The following is a 27036-nucleotide window of genomic DNA, read 5'->3' as shown; positions in this document are numbered from 1 at the left end:
GGGCGGAGCCTGTGGGGGCGGGGCCCATGAGTACAAATAGGGTGCGGGGCAGGGCCTGGCGGGGGCGGAGCCTCGGAGGCTCAAATAGGATGTGGGGCGGGGCCTGGTAGGAGCGGGGCCTTTGCTGCACAAGTAGGAAGCTGCGCCTGGTGGCGGCGCCCGCAATTTTCGCGCCAAACTCGGAGGGGAAACCTATCGTGCCGGCTGCCGCAGAGGTGATCGCCGCTGCTATCATGGTTCGACCGCTGAACTGCATCGTTGCCGTGTCCCAGAATATGGGCATCGGCAAGAACGGAGACCTGCCCTGGCCTCTGCTCAGGTACTGGGTTCGGGACACCGAGGCGGTTCGCTGAGTCCCCTCGAGCCCTTGGCGGAGACAGTGGTGAGCGGGTAGGCCCGCCGGCTGCAGCCCCTGCCGGTACCCGCGGTGATCCCCCTGCTGTGACAGCCTTTGCCCAGAAGCGCCCTGGCCTGGAGCAAAGTCCGGTCACTGGGCAGCACCACCCCCCGGGCTTGCATGGGTCGCCGCTGAGCTGGAGCCTGAGCACACGTGACAGGGTGCCTGTTAACGCAGTGTTTCTCTAACTTTCAGGAACGAATTCAAATACTTCCAAAGAATGACCACAACCTCTTCAGTGGAAGGTAATTTGGGGTTAAGTCATGAGGATTTTAGAGCTTGTATGAAGCAAGATTTCCAATGCAGACCTGTAAGTGGGAAGTCTCCCGTGGGAATCTGGGATCTTTGTTTCTTAGCAGAAATGTTTGTGCGGTTCCCAAAGTTTGTTAAGCATCCTCTTTAAAATACATGCATTTGAAATTTTTTTAGCAAGTGCATATAACGGGACAGAATGGGCAGCAAAATTTACCGCTTTGAATATAGAGACCAGAGCCAGTATTTAGAATTGTTGCTGGAAGACATAAAACTTGAGTAAATGGAGAAGAATGCAGGGGACAAGAGGCTAAAAAACAATTAAACACTTATGTGATGCTCTGTTGGATTTTCGGAGGCAGGAAGATACAGTGGGATGAAGGCTATGATCTTCAGTGGGGCAGTCTGGGGGACTGACTTGAAATAAAAGAATGGGGAATGGTGTGCAAATATAAGGCAGTTTCCAGTTGCTTGTAGGACATTCTTTGTAATTTCTCCCTAACAGACAAGTTTGTTTGTTATAGTAGGAGAGGCATGGCTCTCAACCTGTGGGTCACGACCCCTTTGCGGGTTGAATGACTCTTTCAAAGGGGTGGCCTAAGACCATTGGAAAACACAGATATTTACATTATGATTCATAGCAGTAGCAGAATTACATTTATGAAGTAACAACAAAATTTATGGTTGGGGGTCACCACTACACGAGGAACTGAATTAAAGGGTCACGGTGTTAGGAAGGTTGAGAATCACTGGCATTGAAAATGGCGAAACAGAAGTCAGCAGAGCAGATATTTAACAACGTTCGTAGGACAGGTAGAAAATATAGTAGGTCACTGGTAGACAAGTTGGCAAATGCCTTTAACACAGTCTACTCTCAAGAATCTAAATATCAGGATTGGGGAAATGGTTCAGTCAGTAAAGTTCTGAGGGCCTGAGTTCAAATCTCAGCACCCAAATAAAAAGCTGGACACAGTGACACACATTTGTAATACCAGCACTAGGGAGGCGGGATGTAAAGATCCCTGGAGCTTGTTCTCTAGCCAAATCTATGGGCCCCAGATTCAAGGAGAAATGTTGTCTCAAGAAAATAAAGTGAAGCCGGGCGGTGGTGGCGCACGCCTTTAATCCCAGCACTCAGGAGGCAGAGGCAGGCAGATCTCTGTGAGTTCAAGGCCAGCCTGGTCTACAGAATGAGTTCCAGGAAGGGCACAAAGCTACACAGGGAAACCCTGTCTCGAGAAAAAAGAAAAAAAAAAAGTGAAGACACCTAACTATACTGCCTGGCCTGGCCTGGCCTGTGCATACAGGTGCACAATGCACACAAAATAAAAACTATTTTTTTTGTTTTTTTTTTTTCTTTCTGATGTGTGTTTTGAGAGTGCTTATATACATGTATGTACAAAATATGTGTGCCTGGTTTCCACAAAGACCAGAAGAAGGTGTCAGCTCCTGGCACTGGAGTTAAAAGCAGTTGTAAGCTTCTAGATGTGGGTGCTGAGAACCGAACCCAGATCCAGCTTTTAACAGCTAAACCATCTCTCTAGCCCCCAAAATCATTTTTCTTAAAAGAATCCTGAATATAGTCTGGTAATTGTTCCTGTTCCTTTGATCCAGCTGTCTGACACTCAAGGTTTTTTTTTCCCCAAGTAATTAAATAAAAGATAGAAGCTAAATATATAGTTTTCATAACAGTACTTTTTAAATGTTTTTTATTCTTTGAAAGTTTTATACAGAGTATATCCATTTACCTTCCCAGTCCTTGTGCCTCCTTCTCCCTCCCTAATTCATGTTCTAGTTGTTATTAATAATCTTGTGTGTGACCATCCACTGGGGCATGAGCAATCTACAACCAGCCCAAGCTAAGAATGACTCCTCCTCTCTCAGCAGCCCTCAACTACACAATAGCGTTCCAGTAGGGGGTGGGGCCTCAGAAGCCCCTCCTCCGTGCTGGAATTTTTGACTGGCTTAATCTTGTGCAGGTAACCAAAGCTGCTGTGAGTTGGTGCATACAGACATCAGCCATGCTGTGTCCAGAAGTCAGTCTTTCACATCTCTCTCCCTCTTCCACCAACTCCTACATTCTTTCTGCCCCCTCTTCCGCAATAACCCCTGACCTTTGAATCATGGAAGCTCATATAGATGACCCAGAGAACACTAGTTTTAGATGGTGAACACAAGTTCTGAGTCTTTAATCCTCTCAAGAATTCCAGGAGGAGGAACTATTTTCTCCATTTTAGAATTTAATAAAGCATATGGGGTTACTTAGTAGATGACAAAATCCCATCAGCCTGAGCACTTTGAAACAAAATTATGCATGGTTGCAATTGACTAAAACCTAAGTAAAAGATATAAATTGGGTAAAACCAAAGGAAACATAGTACTATATTTAGTTAATGACTACTAAATCTGAAAGTTGGGTGAAGCTGTTTGCCTTAATTTTTCTATTTTTGGTTGTGAGCCTAGCCTTTAACGGCTGAGCCATTTCTCCAGCCCGCTTTAATATTTCTAAAGGAAAGCCACTAGATGTCACTATGACAACCATATCTTGCCTATGTGTGACACTGAAAATACATGTGTATTTTCAAAGATATCCTTTCTGCTTGATTTTGTAGGTAAACAGAATCTGGTGATTATGGGCCGGAAAACCTGGTTCTCCATTCCGGAGAAGAATCGACCTTTAAAGGACAGAATTAATATAGTTCTCAGTAGAGAGCTCAAGTAAGTGATATGCAGTCACCACGAGAAAACTGTGATCTATGTCCCAGGGCATGAATCAGTACATAATAGAATGAAGAAGCTGATGAACATCTGCGTGTGTGCGCGCGCGCATACATACATACATACATACATACGTACATGCATGACTGTGTGGGCAGGGGCACATGTGCACAGCCATGCACACAAAGCTGAACATTGCCCTTCCATGTCCTTCCTCAGAATCTGTCCACCTCGTTTTCTTGAGACAGGGTCTCTCACTGTGATCTGGGGCTCACATATTAAGCTAGGCCAGCTGGCCAGCAAGCTCTGAGAATCCTTCTGTCTCTGCTGATCCAATGGTAGGATCACGGGTGTATGCCCCCAAGCCCAGCTTCTTTGTACCAGGTGCTGGGGTCAAACTGAGATCCTCATCCCTGCACAGCAGATACTTTACTATGTTACCTCCCCTAATAAATGACTCACTATCCAAACAAGTGACACCATCAGAATTCAACCCAACACCCTGAAGACACTAAAGCCTTAATCTACCAACTTAGACCACTCAGCCACACTATCTCACTGAATATCTTAATATCTCAAAGAGGCAACAAAAACCGAGTGAGCAGATATGCCACATGGCAACGTAATTCTGTTCCTTAAGTGGGTGATTTTCTCACCTTAAAAATTAGGGAAAAAAGCAGGGCAGTGGTAGTGCACACCTTTAATCCCTGCACTCAGGAAGCAGAGGCAGGCGAATCTCTGTGAGTTCGAGGCCAGCCTGGTCTACAGAGTGAGTTCCAGGACAGCTAGGGCTGTTACACAGAGAAACCCTGTCTCAAAAAAATGAAAAAAAAAAAAAAAACAATATGTGTGTGTGTGTATTATATATGTGAAAAAAATATAGTAATAGTTTTGCAAGTTCCTTTAAACCATTATTCCATAGACCTAGCTATCAGTTATTACGATTGATAAATTATTCCTAGTTTCACAGAAATAAAAATGCCTGTTTTGAGTTTCAGCAAATTTAAATGGTTATTCCATTTTGGAATCAATTCTAAGTGCAATAAGATATGAAGGACTTGCAGTCATGGTCATGTACTCTATTATCTCCAAGTTAGCCACAACACCCTGACACTTTGTGTTCTTTGTACAGTGTCAAAAGGTAAAAATGTTTCAAAGTATTGAAGTGGTCTCAGAATCTTCAGAGGAAATGTCTGTAGTTGGCTTCTCTGCTAAGAATTTTCTTGTCCTCTAAACTAACATTTGAATAAATAATTCCCTCATTATGATTGGAAATATCATAAGAACTGCAGGTGGTTGGGGCTGGAGAGATGGCTCAGGGGTTAAGAACACTGGCTGCTCTTCTAGAGGGCCTGAGTTCGATTCCCAACACTCACATGGCAGTTCACAACTGGCTGTAACTCCAATCCAAGGGGATTTGATATCTTCTGGCCTCCAAGGGCACCAGGCTTGCACATGGTGCACAGACATGTAGGCCAACAGTTAAAATTAATGAAATTAATTTGTAAAACAAACAAACAAAAAAAATGATTGGCGGTGGTAGGGTAGGTGGATAATATTGACTGTGAAGTCAAGTCCAGTAGTTTGACCATGACAATGACTTTGCTATCGTTGTTGTTATAGTCTTAACTTACTAAAATAACTTCCTGAATCTTACAGGGGTTTGTTTTAGTTGGGATTTTTTTGGTCAACAAGTGACTAAAATCTAAGGGAACATTAGGATTCAAGATGTTGACTATTCGTCCTTAAATTAATATGTCGTCACCAAAATCAGCACAGAGTCTTAGAACACTGGGCACTGTTTGCTGAACAATAGTCAAGAAGGTCACTCCCATGTGCTTGATTCAGGATCCAACCAGAGAAACAGATGCAGTCAAAGCTATAGTTGTGTGTAGTTGTGGGGAATTGGCTTTCATGGCTATGGGGCATAGTTACACGAATCCGAAACTTCAGAGAGCAGACTGTCCAGGAGAGCAAGCTAGGACTTCCCAGGAGGTGCTCTGGTTGCTTCTGGGAAGTCTCGGCTTTACTGTTTGGTGTTTTGAGACAAGGTTTCTCTGGGTAGCCCTGGACATCCTGGAATTTGCTCTGTAGACCAGGCTGGCCTCAAACTCAGAGATCTGCCTGCCTCTGCCTCCCAAGTGCTGGGATTAAAGCATGGGACACCCAGCTTTTCAGCTCCACTCTTAAGGCTTTCCAATGGTTTGAAGCAAAGTCAACTCATAGATGTCATCACACTTCCAAGACACGAGTTAGTCCTGGGAGGGAAAACGTTTTCCATCACTGCATGCTAAGAGATTTTTATGTAGGTTTCTCCCACACCCCTCCTATACTGGCATAGATTAAAAACTAGAAGAAAATACACAAGCATTCGCGTTGGTTGCCTCTAGCGATTTGGAATATGTGATGTGCCTCTTACCATCTGCCTCCATCTTTATGCTACTCCTTGTCCTGGTTGCTAGGATATTCTGATATTCACTCTCCTTGAAAAATTACACATTCACAAGCTATATTGCCATTCCTAGAGACTTTTTAATAACATATTCTTGAATACTACTCAAGTTTATTTATGGCCAGCTTGAGCTAAAATAAACATAAAGAACTCTCAGTAGGGGACATGTTCGGTTGAGCTAGTGTTTCTTCTCAAATGATGAGTCTAATTTCTTCTTTATGACCCCCCTATGGCGTGTGTAATTGGATTGTGTTGCTTTTCATGTATTTATATATAACGTTTAGTGGAGTACTTTGCTTTTTTTTTTAAAGATTGAAAAAATTTAAAGTCCTTATTATTGAGCAGGCTAGAGAAGTTGGAATATCATCAGTTAGTGAAAGATCTTATTAGGGTCCATCTTTTTCTTCAGTCTCCGGCTTCCCCCCTTGGTTGTTGCTTTATGTATATTCAGAGCACCTCTTGTGGACCAGGTACCGCTGGGTCTTTCTTTATCACAGGACAGGCATTACACGTGGCAATTGCTTGTGTGGACCAGGCACCGCTGGGTCTTTTATCACGGGACAGGCATTACACGTGGCAATGGCTTGTGCAGGTTTTTACTGGTACTTGCGATTTTAGCCACTAACCTCATATGGGAAACGCTGAATCACCAAGGTAACCGCAGAAGTCACTAAGGTCTGGAGAAAGCATACTTTTTGTACTACTTTCTAGGCAGTAAATTGTAACTTTAATAGAACTGGAAGGGAGATGATGAGACCTGCTGACAGGTATGAGGCAGTGGTGATGGTGCGTGACACTAAGCACCAGAAGTCACTGGTTTATATGCCTTAGAAGAGTGCATTAGTTTATTTGGGGGAGGTGATATTTAAAGTTTTTAGTAGGGTGGGACACGGTGGCACACACATGTAATCCTATCACTTACAAGGCTTTGCCATGAATCTCTTGAGATTAAGGTCATTCTGGGCTATAGAGTGAGACCTTGTCTCAAAAATAACAACAAAAAATTATATATGAGCCGGGCGGTGGTGGCGCACGCCTTTAATCCCAGCACTTGGGAGGCAGAGCCAGGCGGGGATCTCTGTGAGTTCGAGGCCAGCCTGGTCTCCAAAGCGAGTTCCAGGAAAGGCGCAAAGCTACACAGAGAATCCCTGTCTCGAAAAAACCAAAAAAAAAAAAAAATTATATATGAACCAAGGAATGCCTTTGGTAACCAAAAGATAAATAAAGTTTTGCATCAATGCAGTATCCTTGAGATTATCAATGGGAGATCCTGCTTGCCCTTGTGATGTAACACACTGCAAATTGTCTCCATAAAAGCTATTCTAAATTTCATGGTGTAATATTTTTTTTTACGATTCCTCTACCATATTCTTTCTAGTGATGGCAGTTTCCTCTTCTCAAGGTCTTTCCCTCTGATCCACACAGGTAGCCCATTAAGCACTGAACTCCCCTCCCTGCTCTGGCTCCAAGTAGCTTTGGGATTTAGGCAGGTCATGAGTAAAGCTTGCTGAACCTCTACTGTATTACCTACTAAGTGAGATTAATAATAGTAGCTCTTATTATAAGACAAATTGCTAGATGGTCTTATTAATAAAAAAAAAAAAAAACGGAGCCAGTTATTGGGGTGAAAACTGAAAGATCAGAGAAACAGAAAGAAGCCAGCCACGTTCTTACCGCTAAGAAATCCTGAGCCAAAGAGATCTACTTCCTGTATACTCATGCCTATATACCTTTCTGTGCTCTGCCATCTCACTTCCTTTCTCCGCCCAGCTCTATCACTTCCTGTCTGTCTGTCCAGACCTCCAGACCTCTATGGTTAACTAGCCCTGGGATTAAAGACGTGTGCCACCATGCCTGGCTCTATTCCCGGTGTGGCCTTGAACTGGGATCTCTGCCTCCTGAATGCTAGGATTAAAGGCATGTGCTACCACTGCCTGACCTCTGTGTTTAATATAGTGGCTGGCTTTTTCCTCTGATCCCCAGATAAGCTTTATTGGGGTACACAAATAAAATATCCCACATCTTAGGATGATTTTTCAAGATTCATTGAATTTTGCATGTTGTTTCTGATATCCAAAGGTACCTGTTATGGTTTGCAGTTTTAAATGTCCCCAGAAATCTCCTGTGTAAAAAGCTTGGTTATCGGCTGATAGGCTTTCTCGGGGTGATTGAATTATGAGGGCTCAAAGTAACTTCATCAATGGGTTGATAGATAAGTTCACAGCTGAATGGAGATGGTGCCACGTTGGAGGAAATGGATCATTTAGAGCACAGCTTTGGAAAAAAAAATCTGTTCCCTGTCTGCCATGAAATGAGTCTTGTTGCTCTACCACGTTTCCTGACGTGGTTGTTCTTCCTTACCTCAGGCCCAAAGCAACGGGAGCTAGTGAACTGTAGGTCAAAGCAATGAGCCAAACTAACCGGCTCAATCCTTAAGATGACTTGTTCAAGGTTTGTGTCACAGAAGAAATGACCCAACACAGTGTTTGGCAGATACCAGCTCCTAGCCCATCCCTCAACTTCACTGCCTTGGAGCTTCTAGAAAATATTAATATTAGGAGCTGGGAGAGGAGTATGGTGTAAGGCCCTAGGTTTGAGACCTAGCACCATAAAAGTGAACATTAATGGTACTTGATTTCTCTTCATAGTACATAAATCTTTGCCTTTTAACATTAGTGGGATCAGAGTGAGTAAGCTCATGATCTTATTTTTTACATTAGCAAATCACTTTATTTTTTTTCATTTCTTGAATCTTAAGGCATAAATAAATAAGTCTAATAAATCTCTCCTACCTAAATCAACTCTACCCTCTCCTTTACTCCAGGTGACCAGAGACTACCCTATAATCTTCATTTTGAACATCACCTCAAATTACTGTTTTCCTACCCTCAACTTTCTCTGAGTTTTCATGTGTTGAATAACTTCACTGTAGCCTATAACAATTTCTAAGGAAACATATCATTTCCATGCTTTGAGACATGTCTTGGCTGTTGACACTCAGCTAAGGAGTCATGCACCATCATTACCCCAGCACAAATTATGCAGTATGCTTGAACCATATCCTCTATACATCTTGGTATTCTGCTTTCATGCTTTTTGGCCACTGTAAACTAAGGCGGAGTTTCTCTGTCCTGATTGCCCAGGCCCAAATAACCGATTCAGAGGCCGAATATGGATTATAAATGAACAGCTGATAGCTCAGGTTTGTTACTAGCTAACTCTTACACTTAAATTAACCCATAATTCTCATCTATGTTTAACCACATGGACTTTGTACCTTTTCTCAGTATGGCATTGTATCTTGCTTCTCTTTGTTGGCCAGCGACTCCTGACTCCACCCTTCTCCTTCCCATCATCTTTAGTTTGGTTACCTCGCCTATATTTCCTGCCTGGCTGCTGGCCAATCAGCTTTTTATTAAGCCAATTTGACAAATCTTTACAGTGTACAAGAGGATTATTCCACAGCATTTCCCCCTTTTTATCTAATTAAAAAGGAAGATTTTAACTTTAACATAGTAATATTATATATAACAAAGACAATTATCAAGTAAGAATTACAGTTACAATGTCTATTTGTATTTGGCAAAATTAAAGAAAATACTCTATCTTATCTTTGTGAGTCCAAAATTTTATATCTAATATCTTTTATCATAACTAAGGAAAGCTGTAATTATAACTATCTAGTCTTCAACTCCATCAAAGATCCCAGGAGGGTAAAATGTTAGCTAACAACAAGGTCATCAGGCTGTCTGGACAGTTACCCAAAGTTCCTCTGAAATGTGGGGGCATCTAACTCTGGCCTACAGGCCTAGCATATCTGACAGACTTCCCTATGAAGCAGTGAATTTTGAAGGGCTGTCCTACCTTGTCTTGGCAAAGTTAGGCAGTTGCCTTTCTTGTGTCCTGTTGGTCGTTTGGACAGTAACTGTCAGCAACTGAGGCAAGGGCAGATTCTTTGCCCACATGACTAACTTTTGCCATAAAGAAAACAAACTCCATATGGAGTTTCTTTGATCCCCATCATCCTCTTTGAAGTAATGGTGCTGCCAGGAGCAGAAATGTCTCACTGTTGAGAAAAGTCTAAGTTTTTAAAACATTTTAAATTCCGTATTCTGCAGATCTTTGAAGTGTTTGAAGATTGCCTAGCTATCTGAAATATATCTGTATGACCTTGAAAACCTAACTGACATGACTATAAGTTTGCTATTATAGATGACTATTAATCTGTATTTCTTAATTATATATCACATTTGTAAATGAGCTGCATAAACATACCCTAAACAAGAGTAGAAATATACATACAGTATAACAAAATTAAATTTGTATCAAAATCCATACTAATGTAAAATATATAAGATTAATAGTTGTTTTTTGGATTAAAATAGGTTCAATAATCTATCCTTTTGTCCTATCATTTCATCCATTCCCACTGGAGATTTTTCAGGGGGTCTTCCTCAATCAAACCTGATTTTTCTTAACCTAGAATGAATCTAGAGCCTCTCATTTCCTGTAGAAATAAAAGCAGAACCTCTTTCCCAAAGTAACATATCTTTTGACTTAAATTTTGAAGTCAAGATATTTTTAAAATATACAGGTAGGTTTAATCTAGCAGCTTTCATAATCAAATGTCTCTTTTTTTTTCTCTAATGACAGTCTTTAATGGGTAAATGAACATGAATTTCTTTTTTATTAAAGAGAAAATATGATCAAGATGTTAATATAATTTATATAAGCTTAATTAAAATATTATAGAAAGTGGTAACCACCTAGTATTTTTCCTTTCTTGCATGAAGGTACACATATCCTACATACACACACACACATACACACACACACACACACACACACGCACACACGCACACATTTCTTAACCTCAATGCAATGAAGATCTCAGGATACTATTAAGATATTTGGAATATCAAGTAAATCATTTAGGAGTCAGTGTTCTGCAGACTCTTTTAATGATAACAAACATCAGTGACATTTGTGATATATATATTTTATGTGCCTTCTGGGGAAATTTTGACTTAGTGGGAAGGAAGGAGTTAAGAGCTTCTATGGGAAGCTTTAGAAAAAAAGACAGGCCGGGCGGTGGTGGTGCACGCCTTTAATCCCAGCACTCAGGAGGCAGAGCCAGGCGGATCTCTGTGAGTTCAAGGCCAGCCTGGACCACAGAGTGAGTTCCAGGAAAGGCGCAAAGCTACACAGAGAAACCCTGTCTTGAAAAACCAAAAAAGAAAAGAAAAAAGAAAAAAAAGACAGATTTCTGCCGCCCCACCCCCCAAGGCAGACACATCAACTTTCTATGAGTGGGTTCAGGAGACTGTGGGTCTAAAATGTTCTTTTTGGGGGGTATCAAAAAAAAATTTAAACCAACCAATTTAGAGTCTGCCCTTGGAGAAGAAGCCAAGATTTCAGGATCAGTTGCTAGATTCTAGGATTCATAAGCAAAAAGTCACTGAAATTCAAGTGGAGTTTGTGTTTTTCAGTAGATATAAACCACTATGAAGGACAGATAAAGAAAAACTTCGGTCAGATATAAGATGATTCACCTTCCTTATTTTTTAATCCTCTACTCTTCTCTCCAAGCTGTCTATAGTCCTATTAGATTATCCAAGTAATCAACTAGAGCTTCAAACACTTCCCTTCACCATTGGGAAGGGAAGGATTTGAGTTTGTTCAGTCTCTAGACTGGATAGATTAACTAATCAAGTACCCAGAGTTACTAGAAGGCATCCCAGTTTCTTTTTCCATGGACCCCTTTTCTAATTGGGAGCATGAAAGTTCTTCAGCTTTGAGTGACTGTAACTCAGATTCTGGACCCTAGAGAAGGTTCTAGGGAAAGTAGTAGACAAAGAAGGTCCTCTGAAGCAGTGGGCTCCCTCTTGAGTTCAGGACTTCACTGGTGATTTCTTCTTAGTCTCTTGTGTGTACTGGGGATCAAACCCAGGGCCTCGGGCATGCCAAGCACACAAAGCATCCCTGTCACCCTGGAGACCATGTTGCTCTCAGCTCTTACGTTCTTGCTCTCAGATTGTACAAATCAGCTCCTTAATTACCATCTCTGGTTCTTTTTCATCTCCTATAACCATCCTAACTTGAGCATTCTGTTAAACCCCTGACCAGACCAGTCATAGACCATTTATTAACTGAATCATTTCCTTCCATGACTGAATCTTTATGTCTTCTAGTTCCCATTCTGTCCTTCAACACCATCATATCCTGTCTTGTCCCAGAAGGTACCCTCATCCCTTTGGCGATAGCTCATTTAACTCACCTTGGCCTCTGTTTTTTTTTTAATCCTCCAGCATAAGTCCAAATGTATTCTTTGCTCTATCTTAATTCCCTTCCATATGACAAAGAGTGGAAAGAGTAAAATAGAAATCAGGAAGAGAAGGAGAATGCAACTAGGAAGATGAATAGTCCCCATTAGTTCTTGATTAATCATTGTTACAACTACACGTTCAAAGACAATTATGTAAGTAGTCCTTTTGAAGCACCAGCTAAGAACTTGACATTGAATTAATAATTTCTGTTCTCTTTCTAATCACTATGTATAAGTTTCCTCATTTATAAAGGGAATTGCAACTCCCCTCACCATCAAAATAAAAAGAGTCTCAAAATTTGAGCTGGTTAGCAGAAGCAGTAAAGGTATTTAACTTTTTCCTTTCTGAGTATTATTAGTTATGTAACTGGTAACAAGCTCATTCTCAAATACTTTCTGTCCTTTCTGTGTTGTTCAAAATATGAAAGTTTTTCCCCATATACATTAACAGTCTGAACACTGCTTCAGAGTCTTCTAGTCATTTGTATATTCTGTCTAATATTTAATCACGACAGTTTCAGACTGACAGAAGGAACCGTGCGTTAAACAGCTGCATACCCACCACCTGGATTCTGCCACTAAGTCTTTACTGTGTTGACTTTGTCACCGTCGTCATCCATCCAACTGGTGTTTACACATTTCAAAGTAAAGGGCAGAATGAGTATATTTCCCAAAGTCCTTCCCAGGTATCATTAGCTAGAATTCCGTGTTGCTCTAGCATGTTGTTGTGGTAAACGTTAATACAATGAGACACAGGAGTCATAAGTGCACATTAGCTAAGTGTTGACAAAGACTTACACTCACGTAACTCAACCCTATTAAACCTCTAGAAAGCCCCTCATTCTCCATCCCAGGTAACCTTCACCACACAACGTCATGGACAACTACTGTTGAGATTGTTTTTCACTATAGATACAATGAGATGTCACATACAGTTTTGTGAACCATTCGAGTATGAAATGTAGAGTGGATGCTGGACATTGGCCATACATTCTAAGTACTTTGTGTTAAAAGAATTGGTTTTCGAGCCAGGCAATGGTGGCACATGGTGCATGCCTTTAATCCCAGCACACAGGAGGCAGAGCCAGGCGGATCTCTGTGAGTTCAAGGCCAGCCTGGTCTACAGAGCAAGATCCAGGACAGGCACCAAAACTACACAGAGAAACCCTGTCGGGGGGGGGGGGGGGGGGAGGACTAGTTTTCATAATTCATTTTGTACTGACTGCTTCCAAGTCAGATTATTTGACTAGTATGGACAGGATTTTACAATAATCATAATTCTTTTTTTTTTTTTTTTTTTTTTAAACCTCAGGGAACCACCACAAGGAGCTCATTTTCTTGCCAAAAGTCTGGACGATGCCTTAAAACTTATTGAACAACCAGAGTTAGCAAATAAAGTAGACATGGTTTGGATAGTTGGAGGCAGTTCTGTTTACAAGGTAAGTAGAGTTATGTGTAAGTAGAAAGAAATATCCTTCCCTACTTCTAACCATGACTGTAGGAAGCAGCACATTACCCAGCTGTAAGCTAGACAAATTGTCAAAGTGAATTATTTGACACTGTCATGCAAAATAAATACAAACATAAATGTAAAATTTATACTTCATACCAGTCTATTCTCCCTTTATTGATGTTTTATATGTAAAACCATATATTTCTTTATGATGTTGTGACATATTTCATATGCTTTAGTCATTAACCCCCTACTGCCTCTTCTTCCCAAACACACCTACCCCAAGTCACCAACTCCCATCAATTATAATGCCTTATTTTTAAATTGGCAAATCATCAGATGATCTGAAACATGCATTTGTAGAGTGGATAAATTGAGATATATCACCTTGCTGATTTTTGATGATGAGAACACTTAAAATCAACTCCCAGCAATTTCAAGAGCACAGTAAGACATTGTCCCTAATCACAGTCACTGTGCAGCTCAGTGGATCCCTGGATCTTACTCTTCCTGTGTTCTTTGGCAAAGATCTTCCCACATGCTAGTCATTTTCAGTTCCAAATACTGGTTGTTTCCAGTTTAAAGATCAGCCTGCTTTCTTGAGCATCGTGCTCATATGACATGACTTTCTACTCCCCAGCTGTGCCCTGGACAGGCTGCTGTGCCTTTGGCTCCAGGATAAATGCTGTACTGACTGAGAAGAGCATGGGCCCTCAGTCAGATAGAAAGCTCGTCCTCAGCAACCTCCATGCAGTGTGAGGGCAGAGGGGGATGGCATGTTTCATATCCTAGTGGAAAATAGTGTGTGAAGCAGAAAATATGCTTTTCCTGGTGTCGTTTGGTACCAAATGACTCCCAGTTTGTTTGTTTGTTTGTTTGTTTGTTTGCATATTCTTTGGAAAGATTAACATTTATGAGGAAGAAAAATCAGTCCTGCCCCTTTGGGGCATATGTTAATATATACATAGAAATGATTTGAGAAAGAAGGATTTCAGATTCCTAAGTGATTATAAACACTCTGTGTCTCACATTCCTGTTTCTGTAGCATTGTCTCATATTAAAATATATTCTATAAACAGTAAGTGCTAAATGCACTTATGTAATTAGATCTACATTAAGGACGGAAAGGCCTGCAGGTAACTATCTGCTGTAGTGGTATTTGCGCTGCCCATGACCGTGGGCTGTGGGGCGGGGCAGAAGCACCACCTCCTTCCTCGTGGGCAGAGCAAATGCCACTACAGTCTCCCATGTTGTAGTGCTTGTGGCCTGCCCTCCATGCCAGCCGGTGAAGTGGAGCATAGCCATCTCATTTGCATTCTGTCCACGGCTGCTTTTGCTGTAAGAGGAAGAAGCCTGTGGCCCCTCCAAGCCTGAAAGGTTCACCATGTAGCCCTTTACTGAGAGCTCACCTGCTCTGAGGAAGAACGTCAGATGCAGCCGTGGTCAGTCCTCGTCAGCTTTCTGGTTTGGGCTGCAGTGGGAACTGGTAGGTATTTATTTGGTTGCAGCAATGATAAAAATGATTGAACGTAAGATAAAATATTGAAATGTTGCTAGTATTTGGAAATTAAGAACAACTTGAAATTTTATATATGTAGAGTATTTTTTTTCCCCTCCTCTGTGTGTTTGAAGATCAGTGGTTATTAATGCTTTCTGGGATCTGCACTTAGGTATCATCCTCTCCTTTAAAAACATAAGGCATTTCTTCCAAGGCAGCTCCTGAACATGGGGCCTGCCTTGGAGCATGGTTGATAAACACAGTGTCACTGTACTTTGTTAGTTATAAATTCTATAACGAATGTTAATTATAAGATTAACATTAATTATAATAATAAAAAATAATGTTAATAATAAAATTAACATTATAGCCGGGTGGTGGTGGCGCACGCCTTTAATCCCAGCACTCGGGAGGCAGAGCCAGGCGGATCTCTGTGAGTTCAAGGCCAGCCTGGGCTACCAAGTGAGTTCCAGGAAAGGCACAAAGCTACACAGAGAAACCCTGTCTCGAAAAACCAAAAAAAAAAAAAAAAAAAAAAAATTAACATTATAGACACTGGTTGGAAAAGTCATTAACCAAAACAGACTGAGTGCCGTTATTAGCAGCAAGAGGCAAGGGGAATCCCCTGCTTACAGAGAAATGGGGGCATCTTTAGGTAGGGACAGAGTAATAAGGTGTACTGATGGGACGGGAGACATGGCTCTTGCTACACAGTCATGAGGACCAGGATTCAGATCCCAGCACCCACAGAACAAGCAGGCCAGCCTGTAAACTCGCACAGTTCCACCTCTGAGTGATCCCATACCCTCTTCTGGCCTATGCACATTCAGGCCCGTTTACCCACAAAGGCACACAAATAAATAAATGAGCAAATGAAGTATTTTAAAGAAATGATGTCCTAAGCGTTCCCATGGTGTTTTCAACAGTGAAGATTTCACAAAAGTGCTTTCTTATTCAAGTGTACAGACGCAGACTTCTCTCTGGAAAAGCACCTAGGTAGTGAGGGGTGAAGTCTTAAAAGAGCAAAGGAAAACAGCTGCACTGAATGCTTAAATTAAAAAAGAATTTTAATAAACTAAAGACCAGCATGCATTTTCATGATTACTAATTATGACTAGTCGCCACCCTCGATGTACCTGAAGCCTTAGAATAGAGGCTGTATGTAGTCAGTTTGAGGAGCTGGAGAGAAGCTCAGTGGTTAAGACGCTTGCTGCTTTCCAGAGACTGAAGTTCAGTTTGCTGCAGCCACATCAGGTGCTCACAACCACCTGTAACTCCAGCTCCACTAGCTCCCACAGGTACCTGTTCCCACATACACATAACCCGTACAAAGAGGCATAACATGTACACATAATTTAAAATGATATAAACAAGGCCCGGTGGTGGTGCTGGTGCACACCTTTAATCCCAGCACTCGGGAGGCAGAGGCAGGCGGATCTCTTGTGAGTTCCAGGACAGGCTCCAAAGCTACAAAGAAACGCTGTCTCGAAAAAAAAAAAAAATAATAATAATAATAATAATATAAACAAATATTTTTTCAAAATATTTCATATATATTGTTTGAGCAATTGTAAGCATGGATTTAATGCCTAGTACAAACTTAACTGGCAAGAATCTTCTAGTCTCTTTGTCTTTCAGCACAGGTTAAGGAGAGTGATACCTTCTGTTTTGTTTTAAAGGAAGCCATGAATAAGCCAGGCCATCTCAGACTCTTTGTGACAAGGATCATGCAAGAATTTGAAAGTGACACGTTTTTCCCAGACATTGATTTGGAGAAATATAAACTTCTCCCAGAGTAAGTACTACAATTATTAATTAGTAGGAAGCACTTTAGGGACTAATTACAGAAAAAAGGGGGATCAAGTAAGGACAAAGTACAATGACATGTGTATGAAAATTAACATGTCACAGCAGAACCCATGACTGTTAAATAAAAAGAGGAAAAAGGATTACAGAGAAGAGTCACTTTTTCCAGATTTCATCTGAAGTAGCAAACGTGCTATATAGAAAGTTACTTTTTTAATAATATTTCTATTTACTCTTGGAAGATTCCACACCCTGTATTTGGATCATATTCTTTATCCTCCTCGCCTTCTTCTAGGTCATGTTCTCTCTCTCTTGGAGAACAAAAACCAAAAGAACACAGAGTCTGGTCTGCACTGGCTGACCACTCGGAACACGGGCCTGCCCTGGAGTGTGGCTGATAAACACTGTCGCTATTTCTTAAAACTTTCCCTCTCCCGGTGGGTGTCCGTTGCTGGGAGCTCCTTGGTGAAGGTGGGGTTTGTACCCACTCCCAGCCCCTCATCTGGGGTTCGTCTGCCTTGAGCTTGTGCAGTCCGGTGCATGTTGTCTCAACCCCTGTGAGCTGACATGTACATTGCCCTGCCATGTCTGGAGAACAGTTCCCTTGATCACCACCGCCTCTGGCTCTTCCAGTTTTTCGGCTCCTTTTCTGTGTAGATCGCTGAGCCCTGAGGGAAGAAGTGTGTGCCATACAGACATCCCATTTAGGGCTGAGTATCCCAGAGTCTCTTGTTCTCTCTGTGTTGACCGGTTGTGGGTTTCTGCTGCAAGAAGAAACTTCCCTGATGAGAGCTGAGCAGCTATGAGTGTATCTAATGGGTACAGTCAGTAAGTTATTGAGAGTAATAGTATTGCTGTATTAGTGTAGCAGAATAGTAAATAGTAGTAGGTTTTCCCCTAGGGCCCATGGACCTATTTGCCTTCAGGTTTCTTAGCCTTGTTGACAGTGACAGGTACAGGCTCCATCTCATGGTGTAAGTCTTAAATCCAAAAAAATAATGATAATAATAAAGCAGTTGGTTGCTTACTCTGGTAACATTCATGCCACTATTGATATTGAACCAGTGGGCATATCTTGCAGGCAGGTCGCTATTGTAGCTCACAGAGTTCCAAGTGGGTGAGACTGAGGATTTCTTTTCTCTTCTGGTAGCATGTGTATCACCTTCCAGCACTGTGAATGCTGGCCAATAGGAATGAACTTCTAGTTGAGTGCCAGCTAGATCTCTCCATGTTCTACAGCATAAGAATGTAGTGCCTTTTCTCACGTGGTGTGTGTTTGTTTAGTTTTATACTCGGGGGCTCAGCATAAACTACACAGATGGGTTACAGAGTTTGCCAATGTTCTGGTCTTTAAGAAAACTTTCTTCAGCTGGTGTTATGCAGCTGTTTCTTCTGAACTGCAACATGCCCTCCCAGAGGAAGGAGAAAAGGGTTGAGACTCAGGAAGTCAATTCAGTTTACAAGGTACAGGAAGCTCCTCAAGCTTAGGAGTGGCCCAGGCTCTCCCTCAAGGTCATCTGGGTGATGGCAGTTGCTGGGGAGAAGAGAGCAATCAGCTGAGCTGCCTTCCAGCTGTGCAGGGGCCTCCGGGGATGCAGCTTTGTGTGCTTTCACCTACTAGTGTGGGCCCTGCACAGCTGCCTTTGAGTCAGTCACCCACGCTCCTGGAAGTCACACAAACAAAATCACTAGTTCACTAAGCTAAACTTAGAGAGTCATTTCTTTGGTCTATTGCCAGTGCCCTATCTGGAGTAGAAGTTTGTTCGTACCTCTAAAAAGATACATTATAGCAACTTTTAGAAATCTGCTTTAATGGACTTGGAAATGTTCAGGCTTTAATGATTTGGGTGGCACCTGGCACAGCTGTCACTAGTTCTTCTAGGGGAGTGAGGCCTGTCTGTGAAAGCTGTGTTGATTCTGCTGCCTGCTGATGCTGCTGCCCGTCCTGGAGACGGCTTCTTGACAGGCACAGTGGGGTCTGGTGGAAACTGCAGCGTGAGGAGCCTCTCTGAAGAAACAGCCACACAGCAGCAGGAAGCGTGGTCCAGGAGCAGGAAACAGGGAGTACAGAGCCTGAGGCAAGGAGGAAGTGGGCCTATTCTGTGATCCAGGAGGAGGCCAGGGACATTGTCCCAGCTCTATGGCAAAGTCACTGGAGGGGAACAAGGAGTCTGGATTTGGGTGAAAGCTGAGGGGTCAGAGGTTAAAGTGGCCACAGTTGGGAAGCTGCAAAAGAAAAGCTACCCTTGTGAGGCCAGCAGGAAGCCCCTGATTTGGAAACCTGGGAGCGTTTTCATTAAAAGCACTTTAAACTGTTAGCTATAGAAAGCAAAAGGAAAAGTTAATTATATCAACACTTTTAGACCAGTTCTTAACACATTTCTCCAGATAGTCTCAAGTGTGTCTAATAACTATCCTATGAGTGTGAATTTGGTTTTTTGTGGGGGTTTTTTTTGTTGTTGTTTTTGGTTTTGGTTTTTGGTTTTTTTGAGACAGGGTTTCTCTGTGTAGCTTTGCGCCTTTCCTGGATCTCGCTCTGTAGACCAGGCTGGCCTCGAACTCAAAGAGATCCACCTGGCTCTGCCTCCCGAGTGCTGGGATTAAAGGTGTGCGCCACCACCGCCCGTGAATTTGTTTTTTACACATCCCCTAAAGAAACATTAACAACTTAGTCTAGATAAATAGGTAGTTAAGCTTTAGAATAATAGTCTTGTTACTTTATGGAATGACAGTCTTGGATCTCATATATTCTGTATTTAGTGATTTCCTGGGGCTCTTCATTCTAAAGTAACAGGAAATCACAAACCACCCGCAGCCGAAGTCCAGCTTTGCATAGGCTCCTGAAGTCTGCAGAGAAAACCATAGTCGGTCATTGCATCAAATGTTTATCTGAAAATCACACCCTGTGTATTTTCTACTTAAACTGTGAATTCTCACGTTATGTGAATATAGGACTCACTTCTCCCTTATTTCCTCTTTTTTTTTTTTTTTTGCTACTAACAGTATGAACAGACTGCTGTGTGATCAGCTTCATTCAAATACCCTTCTAATGCTTACTGTTTTTAATCAGAATCTTTCCATGGCGCTAACCCGTAAGGATCCTTGACAAATGCCACTGTGACTCTCTGACTTTTAAAAAAGCAAACCAGGAAGACCGTTGCTGGCACAGGCACACGTCATGACATCACCTGTTGAGACTGAGTGACTCAGTGGTCTTGCTGTGTTTCCTTGTATTCATATATGACGTTGATTATAAATGTGCAAGTATTTTTCTGGACTCCCATTCCTATCTCTTTGGTCTATGTGTGCTGTTATGCTACTACTACATGGTCTTATTTTGGTTTAGATGGTCTCATGTAGCCCAGGCTGGCCTGGAACTTACTAACTAGCCTAGGATGACCACCTGCTTCCATTTCTCAGGGGTTGGAATTATGCCTACCTCACTTGGCTTCTTTACATATAGCCATGGGTGGTGCTAGCTTGTACTCAGGAGGTATAAACCTTTGAGCTTTGTTCTGTTTCAGGTGGCTTTTGCTGTTCTGGGCCCCTTGGGTTTCCATTTGAATTTTATGATCAGTATGCCAGTTTCTGATCGGAAGCAGTCTGGGATTCTCGTAGGTATTGTGTCTGGAGAGCACTGAAGAGAACCGTCTCCAAATACGGTGTTTGAAACCTTGAACGTGATGGAGCTTTTCACTTAGGTAGATCTTTACTCTCGTCCAGGAAGTAATGCTTTACTGCACTTAGTATCTTGCACCACTTCAAGTATATTTTATTCCTTTTGATGCTCTTGTTCTGTTTTCAGACTGTTCACTGCTAGTGTATAAAATGATGAGTCACTATTTATTGATCTGATGTCCTTCAGCTTCATAGTTAGAGCTTAGTAGTTGTGTATACTTGTTGATAGTTGTATAACATTCTTTAGAGCTAGAATTACTAGTTCTAACTGTTAGTGCAGTCTCAGCACTGGGATAATGAACTAAAGGTGAAAGTTAGAGCTGGCCTGGGTTAGTGTCGACCATCTGCAGCTCTTCTTTCTCCGTTCAGTCAGATGTTCATTATTTCTTTCTCTTGCCCGATCATCTGGTCCAGAGCCTCCAGCAGGATGAATAGAAAATTAGAGCAAACATCCTACTGTCTTATTCATGGTCCTAGTGGGAAAGTGTGGGACTTTATCACGCTAAGAAAGGTGATTTCTAGTTCAGTAAGTGCTTTGATATTGAAGGACTGTAGGATTTTGCTGCATGGTTCTTCTGAACCATTTGACACTATTGATACAGTATATTACATGATTGGGTTTCATAGTAAACTAATTTTGCATTTCTGAGGTCAATTCTACTTGGTGATTTTTTTTTTATATGTTGGTAGAGTCAGTTTGCTACCATTTTATTAAGAAGTTTTGCATTTGTATCCCAAAGAGACATTTGTTGTGTGATTTTCTTTATCATGTGTTCAGCCAGTCTTGGGATGGGATATGTTGACTTGCCAGATGAGTTAGGAAGTGATGTCTCTTGTGCTTGCTTAGAAAAGCTGAGGGAGTGTGTGCTGGTTCTTCCTATCCCCGGAGTTTGTGGTGTGTGGACTGAGACAGGACAAGGCCATTGCTGACATGGATGTTCTAATCAACACTCCAAGGAACTAAACACCTGTTCCACGACAGCATTTGATAGCCACCTGTTCTTTGTGCTAACATCCCAACAGCCTCCTTAAGGTGGAGTAGAGGGAGTTCCCTAAGGCAGAGGTTCTCAACCTGCCTACTGCTGTGACCCTTTAATGCAGTCCCTCATGTTGTGGTGACCCCCAACCATAAAATTATTTATGTTGCTACTGCACAACTGTAAATTTGCTACTGTTTATGAATTAGTGTAAATATCTGATATGCACATGGTTTTAGGCGCCCCCTGTGAAAGGATGTTCAACCACCACAGGGGTTATGATCCACAGGTTGAGAACTGCTGCCTTAAGGGGAGACCTTAAGTAGGTTTGTCTTCCTTTAAGACTAGAAAAAAGGAAATGTCTGAACAGTAAGTGTCTTCGTTAGGCTTTCTACCCCTGTGGTAGACACAGTTCTCCCAAGAGCAACCCAGGGGAGAAAGGGTTTATTTTATCTTATACTTCCAGGTACCAGTCCATCATGAAAAGAAGTCAGGGAAGGATCTGGAGGCAGGAACTGATGTTGCTTACTGGCTTGCTCCTCAAGGTTTATCTGCCTGCTTTCTTTTATGCCCCGGGGCCACCTGCCCATGAGTACCACCGCCCACTGGATCCACCCATATAAGTTATCACCCAGACTTGCCTACAGGCCAATCTGGTGGGGACATTTTCTCAATTAAGATTCCTACCTCCCAGGTGACCCCACCTTGTGTTGACATAAAAACTAGCCAGCCGAGTGAGGACACTGTCTGGAAGATAAGGGCATTGCTCAGTTCTGGGCCTTTGTCTCCGAGCCTCTATACACTGGGGAACTTCTCGTTTCTCCTAATGTCCAAAAATGAGCTTTCATATTCTCCACTCCCCTTTGCTTCCCCATCATTCCCCAGGAAGTTTACATGTGTGGATTTAATTTTTATTTATGTTTTAAAAAAGTCAATGATCGCCAGGCGGTGGTGGTGCATGCCTTTAATCCCAGCACTCGGGAGGCAGAGCCAGGTGGATCTCTGTGAGTTCGAGGCCAGCCTGGTCTACAGAGCGAGATCCAGGACAAGCACCAAAACTACACGGAGAAACCCTGTCTCAAAAAACCAAAATAAAAATTTTTTTAAAAAGTAAGTGATCAAATCCACACACCATTTCATCCCTTCTAATTCCTCTCCTACACACCCAACCACTATTTCTTCACAATTTCATGTTTTGTTTTGTTTTTTTTGTTTCACCTTTTTTTTTTTTTTAAACCTCACTGAGTCCACTTAATGCAGCCAGTGTGTGCGTGACTGTGGAGTCACCACTGGAGCATGGGTAGCCTCTCTGAGGCCACATCCCTGAAGAAAATTGACTCTTTCTCCCCACACGGCCATTAGTGGTCAGTAGCTCCTCAGCTAGGGATGGGACACCTTGGCTTCCTCTCCTACCCATGTTTAGACTTTGTCTGGCTTGATCTTGTAGAGGTCTAATGCAGTCAAGTAGTGAGCTCATATGTGCCGCAGCCCTCTCGTGTCCGGAAACACAACTGTTCTGCAGCTGGCCACTAATCTGTCTCTTACGTTCTTCCCAGCCCCTCTTCCACAATCATCCTTGAGCCTTGTGTGTGTGTACGCATGTGTGTGTGTGTGTGTGTGTGTGCGTGTGTGTGTGTGTGTGTGTGTGTGTGTGTGTGTGTGTGTTATACACTGAGGCCAGAGGTCACCCTCTGGTGCCATCCTCAGCACTAGTCTGTCCTTGCCTGGAATTCATAATTCATTCAATTGCTGGCTGGCCAGCAAACTCCAAGCTTCTCCTGTCTCTTCCTCCACAGCATTGGAGGTACACCCTTGCCACCACATCGGATGTTTTTTTTGGTGGGGTCTCAGGCCCTCCTACTTGAGTGGCAAACTCTTTACCGCTCGTTTTGACCCCCATTGTCTCCATTAACTGAGTATATTCCTTATGTTTATACAGCTTTCCACTCAAATGCAGGATTTTTCATTAACACCGTACTATGCAGTTTTTGCTTTTTTAGTTACTACTGTAATGAAGTAAAGATAAAAACAAGACTGTGAGTAGAGAATGAATGGGAAATGAAAGGGAAATGAAATCCACTAGTCAGAGGCCTAAGAGCCGAGTTCCTGTCATCACAACGGTGGTTTTTCCACGCCTTCTTTTCCTGTAAGTCTTTGCCTCTGCACTTGCTCTTCAGCAGCACCAGGCCGGCCCAGCCATCTCATCCCAGGCAGGTCCGCTCTCATTGATCTTGCTTGGAAGAAATTTTTCTGCCTCAAATTTCATGAGGCCTCAACCAGACCAGCAGGTCCAAAAGTTTTGTATCAGCGGTATTCTGTTTAATGAGCTCCAAAATAAATCAGTAAGACAAAGGGAGGCCTAGAAGCTGTGCTAGCCCATGGTTTTCATTGCTGTAGGAGAATGCCTGGGGCAAGCTAACTTTAGAAAAGAGATGTTTAGCTCACAGTCATGGAGCCTCAGAGGCATGCTACAAGCTTCAGCTAGTGAAGACCTCATAGCAGGTGTCCCACAGTGACAGGCATTCCTACAGGGAGCAAACATACTTGGAATCAACGAGTTGGTAGTGGGTTCCAAAGCTAGGACCCATGCCTCTCATCAGTGAACACCCTGGAGTAGATTTTAGGTGCACTGATGTTTTCTCTTCTGACTCCTCCATCTCTTGACTTTCCAGGATGCAAGCACACTTGCCCAAAATCTCCAGCAGAGCCTGTGCTTCTGGTGCGATACCCATTTTATTTTAGTTGGAGTTTGTTTGCTTAAGAACTATTTCAACAATTCTGTTTGCCTCGGAGAGCTCCTACCGAATCATCTCCAGATTGCTGTGGCCCTTCATTATTTCAGAGCCGCTGTTTATTGACTCTTAATGCTTGAAGATTCTAAATAGGAGGATGTGTGGGTGGAGCCTAACAATAAATAGTACACCAATTCCTGTGAGCCTTGAACTCTAAAGGCCAAGTCCTGGGCTGGGAAGATGGCTCAGCTATTAAAAAGTACCAGCAATGCAAATGATTAGCAAATAGGAAGAGTTGGGAAAACATCTCTGGCCCCCACAGGAACGAGTACATAGACCACACACACTTGAACACATGTGCTCATGCATACACAGTGCAAGTAGAGTTCTCAGGAAGGGTTTGTTTGACAGTAAGCTTGAGCAGTGGTTCACTACTATAATCTCAGTATTCAGGAGCCTGCAAATTCAAAGCCAGCCTGAGATACAGAATAAAGATCCTATCTCAAAACCAAGAAAGCCGGGTGGCAGTGGTACACACCTTTAATCCCAGCACTCGGGAGGCAGAGCCAGGCGGATCTCTGTGAGTTTGAGGCCAGCCTGGTCTACAGAGCAAGATCCAGGACAGGTACCAAAACTACACAGAGAAACCCTGTCTTGAAAAACCAAAATAAAAACCAAGAAAGTTTAGAATTGTGATTGTAATTATAACCATTATTAAAAAGACCAAAAGATATTAGAAGAAAAGAAACTAAATTTTAGGCGAGTTCAATCTTAGTTTCACAGTAAAATTACCATTAATACCATGACTTCTAAGTATACTCAGCTGGTGGTATATAAGATTTTATTATTCTTGGCTTTAGAAAGAACCTTTTGGTGCTCTGCTTTTGTCTTAGTAACTGACAGTCTTGGTGCTGAATTTTACACACACACACACACACACACACACACACACACAATACTCAAATGTGCCTTTTTCTGACTTCATTCCGGCTATAATTTTCTGAAATCATAGTTGAAAATTAGCCTAGTAAAATCAGTTCTGAAGACAGAAGTCCTACAAACAGTGAACAGCAACGGGCTAGAAAATGGTTGGCGAATAGGAGAGCTTCCTATTTTGATATGTGAATTTTTCCACATCATAACTAACGTCTGTTATTCCTCATCAGCACATGCTATACCACAAGACATTATAAAGTCTTCTGTAGTGCCCTTGCCAACAACAGTGAGCTTGGAGTCATACCTAACACTAGCAGGGAGCATTTGTGGAAGGCTGAGCATGTCAGACATCATGCTGCTCCGGGAAGAAGGTTTGACTGCCAGCCAAGCAGAGACATGTACATGGGAGAAACACATGCAAAAATGGCAGCTGCTGGTCCCCTCTGTTGTAGACTGGGGTGCGGTCTGCACAGTAATGAGGCACTGTTGACATTGGGGGGACAATTGGAAGGACATGGGAATGCTCACGGAGACCGAGTGCCCAGAGGGTCCTGAGTAGACACCTAAGTGAGAATCCGGTGATGCAGAAATCAAGGGTACCCATGGCTCTGACAACGCAGTCACAGTTTGCCACCGGGTGCCAGGTTAGTAGAGCCATGTAGTGTCCATCAGTCAACAGAAACCAGGAATCTGCCAGATGCTGGGCAAACAACTTCAGTTTTTGGCTTTGGGGAGCTTTTGTTTGTTTCAGGTTTTGTTTTCTTTGGGGATGGGAGTTGTGACAGGGCTTCTCTGTGTAGCCCTGGCTGTCCCAGAACTCGCTCTGTAGACCAGGCTGGCCTTGAACTCAGAGATCTGCCTGCCTCTGCCTTCTGAGTGCTGGGACTAAAGGCGTGCGCCACCACCCATCAACTTCAGTTTTAAGCAGCTGTAGATAAATTTGTTTTTCTTTTCTTAGAAATGTGATTTCAACTGTAACTTGCAAAAAGTTCCTAAGGAATTGCCTACCTCATTGGTAGAGTGGAAAGATAGACGAGAAATAGGAACTGGGGTTCATTTGTGAGGGAAAAAATGTGAGTCAGAACTAAAGGATAAGATATGGGGCTGTGCGTTTCCAGCTTTCCACAGCTGGCTGGTGTTCTGCTGCTGCCGTGTGCTGTGTACATGTGGCTATTCACTCACCTCGGGAGTGGCCTGCCACTTTGAAGTGACCAAAGGCAGGGAAGCCTTTCTCACTTCACAGTGCGGGTGCCCTTGCGTGAGAAGTCAGGGGAGATATTTTGTGCCTTCAGTGGATGTAGAACTAAGTCATGAACCTTCTTCTTTTCCAGATACCCAGGTGTCCTTTCTGAAGTCCAGGAGGAAGAGGGCATCAAGTATAAATTTGAAGTCTATGAAAAGAAAGGCTAATTCGCTGGTTGACCTGAAACTCTTCTGCTTTCCTCCTAAAATTACTCCTTCTTGCAAGGCCATGCGACTTCTGTTGGCTTTAGATCTATGAGTGATTCTTTCTTTGGGGAGTTAGTTGGGGGGAAGTGTTTGTTTCGAGTTGCTGGAGCTGGAACCCGGGGCCCTGTGCATGCTGGGTAAATGCTGTGCTACTAAGCCACACCCCAGCCCCTGTATAATTCTATACAATATGTTTTCATCTCCATTAATCTAACCAGGTTATATTAAATATACTTTACGAAACCCTGCTTTCTGTAAAGGTCTCAATGCCCCTCCCCCATGGCCTCAAGTGGCTCCCTAGAAGATGCATAGGGTAGTGTGTGTACAAGAGAAGACCCCGAAGAGATAGAACCCTTGAGAGCA

General features: G+C 42.6%; 1 protein-coding gene across 1 annotated transcript; it reads left to right on the top strand.

Moving 5' to 3' along the window:
- Nucleotides 1-7: 7 nt before the first annotated feature.
- On the top strand, nucleotides 8-26634 carry Dhfr (dihydrofolate reductase). The gene is made up of 6 exons (XM_059276400.1): nucleotides 8-319; nucleotides 593-642; nucleotides 3262-3367; nucleotides 13457-13583; nucleotides 16775-16890; nucleotides 26556-26634. The coding sequence occupies exons 1-6, from the start codon at nucleotides 234-236 to the stop codon at nucleotides 26632-26634; spliced, it is 564 nt and encodes a 187-aa protein (XP_059132383.1). The 5' UTR covers nucleotides 8-233.
- Nucleotides 26635-27036: the final 402 nt, after the last annotated feature.

The sequence above is a fragment of the Peromyscus eremicus genome, chromosome 11, assembly GCF_949786415.1.
Source record: "Peromyscus eremicus chromosome 11, PerEre_H2_v1, whole genome shotgun sequence".
Lineage (NCBI taxonomy): Eukaryota > Metazoa > Chordata > Mammalia > Rodentia > Cricetidae > Peromyscus > Peromyscus eremicus.
The sequence above is the reverse complement of the archived record's forward strand: the minus strand, read 5'-3'. Positions and strand labels throughout refer to the sequence as shown.

Excerpts from the sequence above, each read along its gene's own strand:
- Dhfr (XM_059276400.1), top strand. The coding sequence starts at position 234 with ATGGTTCGACCGCTGAACTGCATCGTTGCCGTGTCCCAGAATATGGGC. Across the intron at positions 13,584-16,774 it reads GAGGCAGTTCTGTTTACAAG|GAAGCCATGAATAAGCCAGG; the intron begins GTAAGTAGAGTT and ends TTTGTTTTAAAG. Across the intron at positions 16,891-26,555 it reads AAATATAAACTTCTCCCAGA|ATACCCAGGTGTCCTTTCTG; the intron begins GTAAGTACTACA and ends CTTCTTTTCCAG.